Source organism: Corella eumyota, chromosome 4 (assembly GCF_963082875.1).
Source record: "Corella eumyota chromosome 4, kaCorEumy4.1, whole genome shotgun sequence".
NCBI classification, from domain to species: Eukaryota; Metazoa; Chordata; class Ascidiacea; order Phlebobranchia; family Corellidae; genus Corella; species Corella eumyota.
Window position 1 is genome coordinate 16,801,050 of NC_137493.1, and position 14,473 is coordinate 16,815,522.

At 29.4% G+C, this 14,473-nt stretch overlaps 4 protein-coding genes across 4 annotated transcripts; all 4 read right to left on the minus strand.

The window, feature by feature from the left end:
* Window positions 1-964: 964 nt before the first annotated feature.
* LOC145750967 (uncharacterized) lies at window positions 965-2,550 on the minus strand. The gene is made up of 4 exons (XM_082567037.1): window positions 2,371-2,550; window positions 2,049-2,192; window positions 1,580-1,707; window positions 965-1,175 (listed from the first exon to the last, which is right to left on the minus strand). Exons 1-4 carry the CDS (start codon window positions 2,548-2,550, stop codon window positions 965-967), a joined length of 663 nt encoding a protein of 220 aa, XP_082423163.1.
* Window positions 2,551-3,661: 1,111 nt separating this feature from the next.
* On the minus strand, window positions 3,662-5,328 carry LOC145750968 (uncharacterized). Its single transcript, XM_082567038.1, has 4 exons — window positions 5,149-5,328; window positions 4,722-4,865; window positions 4,093-4,220; window positions 3,662-3,872 (listed from the first exon to the last, which is right to left on the minus strand). The coding sequence occupies exons 1-4, from the start codon at window positions 5,326-5,328 to the stop codon at window positions 3,662-3,664; spliced, it is 663 nt and encodes a 220-aa protein (XP_082423164.1).
* Window positions 5,329-6,408: 1,080 nt separating this feature from the next.
* LOC145750969 (uncharacterized) lies at window positions 6,409-8,347 on the minus strand. The gene is made up of 4 exons (XM_082567039.1): window positions 8,162-8,347; window positions 7,404-7,547; window positions 6,927-7,054; window positions 6,409-6,625 (listed from the first exon to the last, which is right to left on the minus strand). The coding sequence occupies exons 1-4, from the start codon at window positions 8,345-8,347 to the stop codon at window positions 6,409-6,411; spliced, it is 675 nt and encodes a 224-aa protein (XP_082423165.1).
* A 1,070-nt stretch (window positions 8,348-9,417) lies between these two features.
* On the minus strand, window positions 9,418-11,672 carry LOC145751067 (uncharacterized). The gene is made up of 4 exons (XM_082567146.1): window positions 11,438-11,672; window positions 11,094-11,237; window positions 10,223-10,350; window positions 9,418-9,944 (listed from the first exon to the last, which is right to left on the minus strand). The coding sequence occupies exons 1-4, from the start codon at window positions 11,618-11,620 to the stop codon at window positions 9,734-9,736; spliced, it is 666 nt and encodes a 221-aa protein (XP_082423272.1). The 5' UTR covers window positions 11,621-11,672; the 3' UTR covers window positions 9,418-9,733.
* Window positions 11,673-14,473: the final 2,801 nt, after the last annotated feature.

A 14,473-nucleotide genomic window follows, 5' to 3' on the forward strand; every position in this document is an offset into this window, starting at 1 on the left:
TTTAGTTAACCAGTCATGGTATTTTTAGTTAACCAGTCATATTTATTATCTCTAATTTCGTCTAACAAGGTTGTTCATTTACTTCAATCAAATGTGGTTTGGAAGGTCACTTCTAACCAGTTTTTTTTTTTGAGTTATATTTAAGCAGTCGGGTATACAAAAATGTTTAGGCAATAGATTATGTTATAAAAAAGCATTACGTATGGCCTGTCCAGTTATATTATTTCTAGTTGATTTAAAAGTATGATATAAACGAAGTTTAAAATCTTGTATTTAATATTTTTAATGAATAGGTGTTTGCATTGGAAGAGTTGAATCTATCTTGAAGTATTTTGTGCTAGGGCAGAATAAGTTTTAAAAGACTCAACTTAACATAAACTTGGTTCTGCTAAATTGAAATTAATTTAAAATTAAAGGTTGTGCTAGAGATAGTAAAAGGAATTTGTAAATTAAAGTTCTAACTTGCTAAGATTTTGTGTTTAAGTTTCAATGTCAGAAGTCTACATAGTCAAAAATCCAATTTTTTTTTATTTTGGTTTTGCGCACATTGATAAAAGTAAATAATAAATACGATATACAATTAATATTACAACAATGCGACGAAAAAAATGACAAAATTAATTTAATGATTTAAAACATGCCAAAAGTATTAATGTTTATATAAAGATTTCAAGTATGTTATGGCATGGTCACCAAACCCAATATATTTAACCCCATATTGCCATACCTATTTTGTGTCTTTTAACTAGAGTTTCATGCATCGGTAAATGTTTAAGAAAACGCCCTTGAAACCTTAGTTTAAAAGAAAAATGTCAGTCATATAAGAATAAGTCTTTAAAACAAAAGTCTTTCTTAAACCTAATTTTTAGATTTTAAAAATATGTTCTACATAAATTATTTTGCCAACACAATGCTGCTATGAGGTAGTGTAGTACTTCAAATACTTAATTCTGATAAACTGAAATTACAAAGTTAAACACATTAACTTTGCTTCTTCATGTGGTGGGGCAACTTTCAGAAACGGTTTTTCCCCTGTGATGTCATCAACGTATTCGTCATACTTGATTGATTTCAACGTCACAAAGCCGAGTTTTGTGTTAATAGCTTGGGTATATTTTGAATTAGATAAGCTCACCAGAAATTTGCAATCATGATGTTTTGCCCAATCTATTATCCTGTAAAATGTATTTAAAGAAATAAGTAGTTACTGACAGCATGGTTTAGGGGTTTGGTTTTTTAGCTTTACTATTTTAGGGATGAGGTTTGTTGCCAACTGCTTTCAGGCTGTAGTGCCTCTTAAGCAAGGCGATACAAACAGCAAACATTTCGCTAACCCCAAATCAAAAAACAGGGCGAAAATTTTCAATAGTATTCCAAACTGTCCAAGTTAACTCGAGAAAAAAAACTTTTTACAGTTTAGGCTGTAAAGTCAGCGCTTTCACATCAATGGTGAATAAAAAATATTACAAAAGCAACTAACTGTAGTTACTTTAACCTTAAATCATAAAATTAAAAGGTAACTATGTTAAGGATAAGTTATAAGATATTACCTTTTTAAGGATAAGTTATAAGATATTACCTTTTTCTAAGCTCTCCCATTATACCTAGTTGTCTATATTCATTTTCGATCGTAGTCATTTCGATCATCATAAATTTATTGTTGCCAACTATCGAATTTGGAACATAACCCATCATGAATTTATCGAACTGTTAAAGGGTTTTTAATAATTGTTAAAAACTTGACAGTGATGCAGTGGTTAGAACACTTGACTTTACTACACGAGGTTCAAGATTTGATTCCCACTGATTTCATATTGCTGTTAAGTAAGCTGTTATAGTTTTTATTCTATAATACGAATACCTAAACTGCTAAAGACAATTCAAGACTGGGTTGGTGTAACAAAAACAAATGTTACTATTCGTATAGATGTGTTATTAATAGTTCAATAAAATGTATTAAAAGTTTCAAAAGACAAGCATTAAGTGGTGTACGCTTGTTTTTAAATAATTGTAAAACAAAATTGTGGATAAATAAGATTTAAACCTACTTTTTGGACATTCGACGACCCTGGCGTTGTATAAAAGGAGAAAGTTTTGCTTTCTAAAGTTGAGATATATAAAACCATCGCAGCAATTAGTTTTTTTGGATTGTTGTTGTATAATCCAACACTTACATTTTGACCGAGATAACTCTGTAAGAAAGTATAACAATGATGAAATTGGTCATTTTTTTTTATTTTACAAACTATATTATTAGCTTTGTAATTTAAATATTAAATCAGCCTTTGTAATTTAAATATTAAATACTTATATGGAATATTTAAACTCATTATGGAGTTGTACAAGAAAAGGTTTAGCAATAGCACTTACGTCAATATGTTCAGTTAAATATTGGTTATGTGTTTCTTCCGGCCACGTGCACGATAAAGTAGGCTCGCTTGAAGCAAAATATTCCGACATTAACCTCAACACTTCACTATTATCTTCTGCAGTAAGACTTCTGTACTTGAATTTTCGGCCATCTTTTGCTGTTATTTCGTCATTCTTCATTTTTTATACTCTTAATTTGGTTCACGTTAACTGTCCGTACCCAGACAAAACTGATAAACACTACGTACCTCCCAAATTTACTCGTAGCTTGTACGTAACTCTTCTACGCAACGCCTTTTTCGTTTTGTGTGGTTCTCTGACAAACTTAGATAGGGTTGGGGTAAGGGTATATAAATTTGAAGACTAAGATGATGTCTGCAAAACAACCGTCGGTGTTTAGTAAAGTCGCAAAAAAAGTCGCAAACGGGTCGACTGAAAATGAGGGAATGAAAAATGAAGGAACGGAAAATAAAGGAACGGAAAATGAAGAAACGGAAAATGAAGGAACCGGAAAATGAAACGGCTGTTTAATTAAACTATATTACAGTTTAATTAAATTATATTACACTAAAATGTAGTAATTTATAGCTAATGTTTATTAATTATTCGCATAGGCTACATTGCGAGAGAGCTATCTCGTAAATATTACGTAACTCCTAAATTCACTGGTTTTGAGAATGTAACTTTTTTTGTTGAGTTACGGACAGTTAACGTGATCCCTTAATTTTTATACTAATTTGAAATGAAATTTGATAATTGATACTGTCTATGAAATTTCTTTAAAGTTTCTTGAAATGTTTTGACTTTTTCCGTTAGCGCCTTTTCTACGACATCCGATATTTTAAATTCCCGCCTGGCTTTAAACAGAACTTTAGGAAGTCTGCTTGTTTACACAGGCTTTATTAAACATATGTTTAATTGATTAATTACGTCGAAAAAATTGACTGGTCAAAAAGAGAACGGGTCGAATGGTAAAATAAAATTTGACAAACTTAAATTCATTAATAAAAACGTCGCAAAAGGGTATAATATAACACTACAGAATATACTAGCACATTAACTACGATATACCCTTAAAACATTACTTATGATAGAATTTAAGTTTATCTGTATATATAGTAACACTATGAAACACCATGATTCGGACCATATTTTAATTATTAATTAGGTCTAGTTAATATTTTATTAACTAACTTTGTTTATGTAAAAACATGTGATGCATTATCATTTAGTAATTAAAACTCTTATTGCATAATTCTGTTGGTTATTATGATTCCATCATCAAATTACTTTACAAAGCAAGACACATTAACATTGCTTTTTCATGTGGTGGGGCAACTTTCAGAAACGGTTTTTCCCCTGTGACGTCATCAACGTATTCGTCATACTTGATTGATTTCAACGTCACAAAGCCGAGTTTTGTAGTAATAGCTTGGGTATACTTCGAAGTACACAAAGATGTTAAAAATTTGCATTCATAAAGTTTTGCCAAATCTATTATTCTGTAAAATGTGGTTTAAAAATTTAATACTAAAAATTAGTTGCAATGTGTTTTAGGCGTTAAAACACTTGGTTATATTACAATAGGTCCAACAAGTTAAAACTAGGTCGGGAGAACAAATGCTACTCTATGTTACCTTTTCACGTTAACAAGGCCTAAATAACAACAATTATTTTTTTAGAAAATCTAAACTAAAATATAGCCAGCCACATTTTGATTACCTTCTAGTAAGTTGGCTCATTATTCCAAGTTGTCTAAATTCATCTTGAATCGAACATATTTCGATCATCATGAATTTATTGTTGCCAATTATTGAATTAGGGACAAAATCCATATTCAATTTTATCATCTGTCAAAAATGAATAGTTGTTTAAAACCAAAATTTGCTTATAATAGGCAAATAATAGGTAACGGTGTCTTAAAATACTCAGGACTATATTTTGCTTATTTACCTTACTAGAATTGTGTTTTAAAATCAAAAAACTAATACGTGGTAGAGTCTGTTTTTTTTTTTAATTTTTGTGATAAGCGTAGTGTAGTGGTAAGAACACTTGCTACACCGCTCATGAGGTCGTGGGTTCAATCCCCACTGAGGTCATGTTGTAGCGCCCTTGAGTAAGGCGCTATAGACGGTGTAAACTCCTGCTGAGCCAGCACTTAATCAGCAGCTTAATTATTGGGCAATTATAATCTGTAATATCCCAAACTGGCATAGGCAACTCGAGACTGGGTCAGAGTAACAGTTGTTACTCTATGTTTAAGTCGCGCATTCGACTTTCCCACATCAAGAATAAAGATATATACAAAAAAAAAGAAAATAAATTAGTTGAAAAGTATGAATGTAACTTACTCTTAGAATGTTTGCTGAACCAAGTGTTGTACAAAGTGAGAAGGGTTTGCTTTTCAAAGTGGAGATAGATAAAAGCGTTACAGCGATTAGTTTTTCTGGATCATTGTTGTACAATCCAACACTGACGTTTTGCCTAAGGTATTTCTGTAAGAAAACATAATAACGGTGTTCTATTAAAAGTAGGAATTGCTGTTGTTAACCTGTAAAAAAGTTGTAATAAAAATAATAGAAACCATAAATTTCTTTACGTCATATTTGAAAAACCATGTGTATAAAACCAACAACAATGTTTTGGCTTAGACTACAAAATTAGTTTGGTGATTTTTTTCTAGTTTACAAAATATATTATTTGCTTTAAAAATTTAATAATAAATCACAAAACCAAATTTAAAGTTTTAAAATTTAAAGATTTAGTAACAGAACTTACATCGACAAATTCAGTTAATAATTGGGTGTGTTTTTCTTCTGGCCAAGTAGACGAAAAAGTCGGCTCACTGGAAACAAAATATTCAAATATTAACCTTAACACTTCACTTCGATCTTCTGTAGTTAGACTTCTGTATCTAAATTTTCGGCCATCTTTTGCTGTTATTTCGTTATTTTCCATCATTAATTCTAACTTTATTATTCAATTTGTTGAAATTCTTAGACTTACTAAAAATATAAAAAGTATAACAAATTTTATTATATCTGCTAAAAATAATCTACAAATTTAAAATAAATCGTTCATAGTCTCGCAGTGCAATAAATCATTTAATCTTTGCTATTCACAATTTTTTAAAGTTTTAATTTGGTTTTAAGAGTTCTTTAAGAAATCTTAAAATTGAATCAGAACCTACAAACGGTATGTTTGTTTGATGAATCACGCCGGGAAAACTGACGTGTTAAAGGAAGTAAGTGCATGGCGTTGTGAAATTTAAGTTGACAAAATTGATTTATTAGTAAAAACGCACACAAATATATTTGTGTCTCTATAAATAAAATTATAAATATATATTAAGACTACATTATACAATACATTATCATTAAAAAAGTTGAGTTTATACGTGGGTAGTAATTAAAATTTGGATATTTAACAAAAAAATTAGCTTGTGCGACCTTTTTACTTAAAAACATATTGGTCATAAATTAATAAGTCATCAAAACATAATAATTTGGTATCGCAAAGATCTTTTCTAAAGTTATCTATGACTACAATGTCACTAGCTCACTTGTGTTATATATAACTTAGATACGGGGTTATAAAATTGGGTAAAGTTACAGAGAAAACGTTTGGATAAAAATTTAGGTAAGTTTGTAATTGCACTGGCGGCTAAGGTCAAGCTTTCTTATAGCATATGAAATAAAGCTTGGGTTAAAAAGTGAAGTAATCACAGTGACGAAGTAAGATGACGGAAAATCGTACGGTTTAAAAATGGAAATTTTTAGAATTTAGTAAATTGTATCGGGTTCTTTTTTAAATGTTTTTTTTTCATTGGTAAATGTAGTAAAAATTGGTTTAAATAACAAAAAAGGAACCTTTAAACGACTCTAAATTTAGAAATGTGTTTTTTAAACTTAATAATTTGAAAAGAAAAAACAATGTTTTTCATAATTTATTAGCAACTACAATGCTTCTAGGAAATAAGTATTTTAACATGCTTTTAGAAAAAAGTATTTAACAGTTTTACTTAATTTTAATTAACTATTACGATTTTAAAGTTAAACACATTAACTTTGCTTCTTCATGTGGTGGGGCCACTTTCACAAACGGTTTTTCCCCCGTGACGTCATCAACGTATTCGTCATACTTGATTGATTTCAACGTCACAAAGCCGAGTTTTGTGTTAATAGCTTGGGTATATTTTGAAGAAGATAAGCTCACCAGAAATTTACAATCATGATGTTTTGCCCAATCTATTATCCTGTAAAATGTGGGTTAATAAAGTCAATATTTGCCTGCAGGTACTTTGTTTTACAACTAGGGTCATAGGTTCAATCCCCACCACCAACTTTTAAAGTGCTCTGAAATAAGGCCATAAATAGTGAGACGGTATGCATATCCAAAATTTAATAAACATTCTAGGTCTGAGTAACAAATGTTAGTTTAGGCCGTAAAGTTGACCTTCTCACATCGAGGACAAGTTTAATAAAATGTAATTCTAGTTACAAAAGTCTTAATTTTTTAAGTTTAGAGGTTACCTTGTAGAGTATAAGTGTAATTACCCTTTTCTTAGTTCTCCCATTATTCCAAGTTGTCTATATTCACATTCGATCGTACTTATTTCGATGGTCATAAATTTATTGTTGCCAATTATTGAGTTCGGAACACAATTCATCATAAATTTATTCAACTGTTAAATTTTTACTTAGTGTTAAAAAACTTACCGATTTTAATGACTTAAAGGCCATTTTGAGGGTAATTAAATAAAAAAATAACGAATATTACAAAAAAACAACTGTATATAGTTGCTAACTGAATGATAAGAAAATAGGCAAAAAATCAAGCATTGAATGACCATGTTTTTAAACGTATATAATAAGTTTTGTTATTTTTTTAGTATTATTTACAAATAACTTAACAAGACACCTTATTAGCTAGTCTAGGATTGATGTAAAAACAACCTATCTAGTGGTCCAGGCCTGTTTTTTTAATAATTGTAAAAATAAATAAGTAGATGAATTCAAAAAAGTCAAACTTACTCTTTGAATGTTTGCCGAACCTGGTGTTGTATAAAGTGAAAAGGGTTTGATTTTTATAGTGGAGATCGATAAAAGCATTACAGCAAATAACTTTTTAGGATCATTGTCGTATGATCCAACACTAACATTTTGACCAAGGTAGTTCTATAAAAAATATAAAAACAATGATGTATAAAAAGTAGGGCTAAAGTCTTTACCCTTTAATAAAAAGTTGTTATACATATTGATGGGACGATCATATTTTTTTTTCTTTTTAACATACTTAAAAAAATATGCGTACAAAACTAACTATGTTTTATTTTAGACTACGAAATTGATTTGGTCATTTTTTATTTTACATACTATAGAATTTGCTTTAAAATTTAATTATTATTTTTCTTGTATATCTTTATCCTCGATGTGGGAAAATCAAATGCGCGACTTAAACATTAAGTAACATCAGTTACTCCGACCCAGTCTTGTCTGTGGCGGTTTGTGATATTATAGATTATATTTGCCCGATAATTATACTGCTGATTAAGTGGTGGCTCAGCAGGAGTTTATATCGTTTATAACGCCTTACTCAAGGGCGCTACAGCATGAGATCAGTGGGGATTGAACCCACGACCTCATGTGTGGTGTAGCAAATGTTCTTACCACTACACCACGCTGCCGGTTCAATTAATCACTAAGGATTATTAAAACTTGAAAAAAATATATATTGATAATTTTAACCGAATATAGATTAAACAATTTAAAAGTTTAGCATTGTAACCTACATCAACAAATTCAGTCAAAATTTGAGTGGATTTTTCTTCTGGCCAAGTTAATTCTAATAAAGGTTCGGTTGGTGCGAAATTTTCAAAAAGTAACCTTAACACTTCACTTCGATCTTCTGTAGTTAGACTTCTGTATTTGAATTTTCGACCATCTTTCGCTGTTATTTTGTTATTCTCTATCACCATTCCTAACTATTATTAAATTTAATTTCTCAAACCTACTTAAAATATAAAACGTATAACAAACTTTTTTAGATCAGCCAGAATTATTTACAAATGTAAATTACATCGTTATATTTAAACGTAATGCTAAACAATTACAGTGTAAAAAAACACCTATCTTTGCTAACCACAAAATCTGTTTTAAACAATTGAGTTTTTGTTAACCAGGGGCGTAAACACTTTAACCATGAATTTGACCTTAACAAACCTATTAACCTTTGTATATCCGTTCACTTATTGACAACAAAAACATTGACGTGCGCAGATTGCTTTCATACACCTGATTAAGATTTAAATCAGTTTTAATTTATCTTAAATTGAATTTAAAGTTGGAATTGATACTGTTGAAAAATGTTCTTTAAAATTTTTCATCTTGAAATTACTTGAAATGCTCTGTTGGTGCTACTTCTATTACACCTTATATTTGACTGGCTTTAAACATGATTTCAGAAAGGTTGTTAATATTTAAACGGGTCCTGTTAAGAGTTTGTTTAATTTCCTGTTAAGTGTTTGTTTAATTTCCTGTTAAGTGTTTGTTTAATTTCCTGTTAAGTGTTCGTTTAATCGATTAATTTGCCCGGGTTTAAAATATGTTACTAAATTCCTGGAAAAACAAGTTCAAAGTTTCTACATAAAAAGAGTTGTAAAATAGAAACAGTAAATTTGATAAACAAGTTATAGCTAAAAGCAATTAATGCGTGTAATAAATAAGGTTACACTAAAAGTTGTTATCAAATTAATAACAATTTTTCTTTTAAATTAACACCAAAATCGATCCATTTATTTAAATATTAAAGTAATTTTATGTGGATCTATTGAAAAAAGGCCACACAGAAAAGATATTATATCTTAAATACCAAATTAAACGTGTAGTTAATTATTTAACTAAAATCCAACTTTTTCGAGATACGAATTTATTGACCTTTAAAAATCTGAAATATTGGGCAGGTTTATTTGTTTAGTCTTATTATTTAAAACACTTTACACAACTTAATAATTTTTTTTGATTGTTTTTTATTTTTTTTTATTTTGGTTTTTCGCGCATTGATAAAAGTAAATAATAAATACGATATACAATTAATATTACAACAATGCGACGGGAAAAAATGACAAAATCAATTTCATGATTTAAAACATGCCAAAAGTATTAATGTTTACATAAAGATTTTATATATTTTAAGTATTAATGTTTACATAAAGATTTTATAGTATATTATGGCATGGTCACCAAAAATCAATAATTCGAATTTAGATTTATTAGATTCAAATATTTATTAGTAATGAAGTAGCACAATTTGAAATGATATAATGTAGGTTAATATGTAAAACTGAAACTTTGTTAATTTTATTTTAAACATGAATGCTCATCAATTTTGCTTCTTGATGTGGTTGAGCAACGTTAAGAAAAACCTTTTTCCCCGTGACGTCATCTTCATATTCGTCATACCTGATTGATTTTAACGTCATAAAGCCGAGTTTTGTGTTGATTGTTTGCGTAAACTTTGAGGTCGATATTGCGAACAAATATTTGCAGTCTTGTTGTTTTGCCCAATCTATTACTCTGTGTGGAAACGTAAATGTCAACAGAATACTATTTTAATAATCATATGTTCTTTAGTTTAATCCCCACTGTTGGTTCACTGCATTTATTTTGAATTTTTAATGTTGCATTTTTTATGTTTTTAGGGCCGGGGTTCGATTCCCGCTAATTAACATTTATTAAATTTTTTTTAAAAACAATAATTAGATATCTAAAACTATTTAAATTTTACACTAGTTAAATATATTAAGTTTTGTGGTTCATAAAATGAAAGTAAAAGAAATATTTAACAAAAATACTTTTTTCTAAGTTCTCCCATTAGTCCAAGCTTCCTATATTCATATTCGATCGTACTTAGTTCGATCATCATAAACTTATCGTTGCCCATGATCGTATGAGGAATGTAGTCCATCATTTTGCCAAGCATCTAAAATATTAACAATAATTAGTTAGACTTAAAATTAATCAGCATTATAATGATTAGACGAGATCGCCAGGTTGATAATATACCAAAAATTAGTAGAATTTCTTTGGCTAAGCAAGGTAGTAAGAATTGTCATTTTTTTTGTATATATTTTTATCCTCGATGTGGAATGGTCGAATGTGCGAACTTAACATAGAGTAACATCAGTTACTCTGACCCAGTCTCGAGTTGCCTGTGGCAGTTTGGAATATTATATGAATTATAATTGCCCGATAATTATACTGCTGATTAAGTGCTGGCTCAGCAGGAGTTTATATCGTCTATAACGCCTTACAAGGGCGCCACAGCATGAGATCATTGGGAATCAAACCCAGGACCTTGTGTATGATAAAAGAGTGTTCTGACCACTACACCACGCTGTCGGCAATCCTCGGTGATGGACGACCGACTTAAGAGCCTAAACGTTAAGTAACATTTCTTACCCCGACCCTGTCTTAATTAGTCACTAAAGCATGTAAATAATGACTTTTTTATTTTTTTTTGGTTTTTCGCGCATTGATAAAAGTAAATAATAAATACGATATACAATTAATATTACAACAATGCGACGGGTAAAAATGACAAAATCAATTTAATGATTTAAAACATGCCAAAAGTAATATTGTTTACATAAAGATTTTAAGTATGTTATGGCATGGTCACCAAATACACTTGAAAGATGATTTATGAAAGTAAATTTTTGCTACCTTTTGTACATTTGCTGATCCTGGCGAGGTTACGGGTCTGACTGGATTGGATTTTAAAGTTGAAACTGAATTAACCATTCCAGCTATTAGTTTTTTTGGGTCATTTTCGTATAAACCAATACTTACATTTTGACCCAGATAGCTCTGAAAACGATAAAATTTTAGCTCGATTAATGTTTTATAAATTAGAGATATCTATACGTCTATTAACCTTCATTATGTACATTTATATAGAGATTTACATTATCATATTTTTGTACAACTTAATACTGGTTCGAGTTGTAGCACTTTTGCTACAGGATACGATTTTTTACAGCAAAAATGAATAGCCTAACATCACTTACATCGACATAATCGGTTAAGAAATCAGTGTGCTTTTCCCTTGGCCAAGTAGACGAAAAAGTCGGCTCACTGGAAACAAAATATTCTAATATTAACCTCAACATTTCACTTCGATCTTCTGTAGTTAAACTTCTGTATTTAAATTTTCGGCCGTCTTTTGCTGTTATTTCGTTATTCTCCATCATCAATTAATATTTAATTTTACAACAATTAATATAGGTATACCAGCACTATCAAAATACTAAACATTATTGTGATAATTTACGTTTAACCACCATTTGTTAGATATTTTTAAATTGTAGGTATAAAACAGTTAACAAAATAACACAATAAAAAACAATTAAAGAAATAACAAATAGTTTTAATGGTTGCTTATAGTTAATTTCAGTAAGCGCTTTGATAACTAATTTTACACTAGCTTAATTTAATAGATATTTCTGTCTGCTAAAGCTATATAGGCATTTTTGTACAATGACAACTTAAATTTTAATAACATAATAGCTTATTAGGTTTAAATTTAAATTAACATTTTGTTGAATGATGGTAATTTAACAATATATTATTATAACCAATTGTTACCATTACCTAAACGTTAATCTCACCCAATTATTTTATATTCCCATGCACTAATCATAACCGCTTGCTAGTTTTAAAGTTGTAAAGTTTAAAATATTTTGCAAATGTTTTTAAGTTTTTTGGTTGAGCGGTTTTTGCTGATCATGCGTGTTTACTTTTATCTTACCAACATTGCATTTGTTCAAGCGTAATAATAAAGTGGGCATGTCGTTAATAACTTACTAATAAAACTTTAAACATACTCTGAAGCTATGCCGCTTGTTGACAGTGGATATTAATAAGTTAATGAAATTAAAGGCATACAAAATTTCGTAAAACAGAGCGATTTGACTTAATAAAACGATTAAAATTTAACAATATAGTTATATACGCTTATTTATACTTCTTTACAAAGTGATACAACCAATATATTTGTTGTTTATTTAAAAAAAACGACGAATATTCTTGTCCTGTTTCTATTTAAAGGATAAAACATTTGATAATTAAATATAGGGTACTTCAAAATGCATTAAATGTAGTTATACTTATAGTTATTGGATTACTGTGTATTTTACCTATTGAGAGGTGGAACGATAATTTCATATTTTTAAGTGAAACGGAACTCGTTGGATTATATTTTGATATTTTTCAAATTAATTTGACATTTTATTTTACACTAAGTCAAAAGTTTTGGATTTATAAAAATTTTAAAAAGTATTAAATATTGTATCATGTAAAACAAACAATTTGACAAAACTAAAAGTTTAAAGCAAGTTGCAAGTTGTTTAAAAGTCATCTTCAACCTACACTTTCTATTTAAATTTTGATAAAATTAGGACATTCTTCACTCGCTACATTTTATTTGCTTAACTACTTTACAATACAGCTAGGATCATATAAATTACAAAATGGCCACGTGGTAATAATTTACAACTAATCAAGTTACAATACAGCTAGGATCATATAAATTACAAAGTGACCACGTGGTAATAATTTACAACTAATCAAGTTACAATACAGCTAGGATCACATAAATTACAAAGTGGCCACATGGTAATAATTTACAACTAATCAAGTTACAATACAGCTAGGATCATATAAATTACAAAGTGGCCACGTGGTAATAATTTACAACTAATCAAGTTACAATACAGCTAGGATCACATAAATTACAAAGTGGCCACATGGTAATAATTTACAACTAATCAAGTTACAATACAGCTAGGATCACACAAATTACAAAGTGGCCACATGGTAATAATTTACAACTAATCAAGTTACAATACAGCTAGGATCACATAAATTACAAAGTGGCCACATGGTAATAATTTACAACTAATCAAGTTACAATACAGCTAGGATCACACAAATTACAAAGTGGCCACATGGTAATAATTTACAACTAATCAAGTTACAATACAGCTAGGATCACACAAATTACAAAGTGGCCACATGGTAATAATTTACAACTAATCAAGTTACAATACAGCTAGGATCACATAAATTACAAAGTGGCCACATGGTAATAATTTACAACTAATCAAGTTACAATACAGCTAGGATCACACAAATTACAAAGTGGCCACATGGTAATAATTTACAACTAATCAAGTTACAATACAGCTAGGATCACACAAATTACAAAGTGGCCACATGGTAATAATTTACAACTAATCAAGTTACAATACAGCTAGGATCACACAAATTACAAGGTGGCCACGTGGTAATAATTTAGATCTAATCAAGTTACAATCATAGGTGGGCACAGTTAATCGAAAAGCAACTTCGTTAAATGGTTATTCGTTACACATAACAGTAACTTCGCTAACGTTTTTTCGTTAAATTAAACCAAATGTAACGGAAGTTATCGTTGAACGTTAACGTTAAGATTTAATTAAAACAAACAAAGAAATTACCTTTTTTATAAAAAAAATAGTTTTTTTTTTAATCGATGTTTTAACTAGACGAAAATGGTTTAGAAGAAGTTTTTAAAACTGGCATAGGCCTAATGCCCAAATAACAGTGGCCGGATAGTAATTACTTACATCGTTTAAAAATTGCAACGTTTAAACCCGATAAACGGTGATATTAAACATATATATTCCTTATATTACCATGGATTTACTTGTAAAACATTGAGTTAACGGGCTTAATTTAACGGAAGTACAATTTAACGAAAGTTAACAGGTCCGAAAACGATTTTTAAAATTAACTTAAAAGTTAACTTTTAACAAAAAATTCAACTTTGTTATTTAACGTTTAACGCATTAACGATTTGGTGCCCACCTTTGGTTACAATACAGCTAGGATCATATAAATTACAAAGTGGCCGTTAGTAATTAAGACAATTTGGTTAAATACATTTATATACTAACTACTAATGGTTGATAAATCATGCACAGAAATTAAAGAAAACACAAAACTCAGGATTACAATTTTGTTTTTAAACAAGAGTTCATATCTTAAACCTGTATAGGAACCAA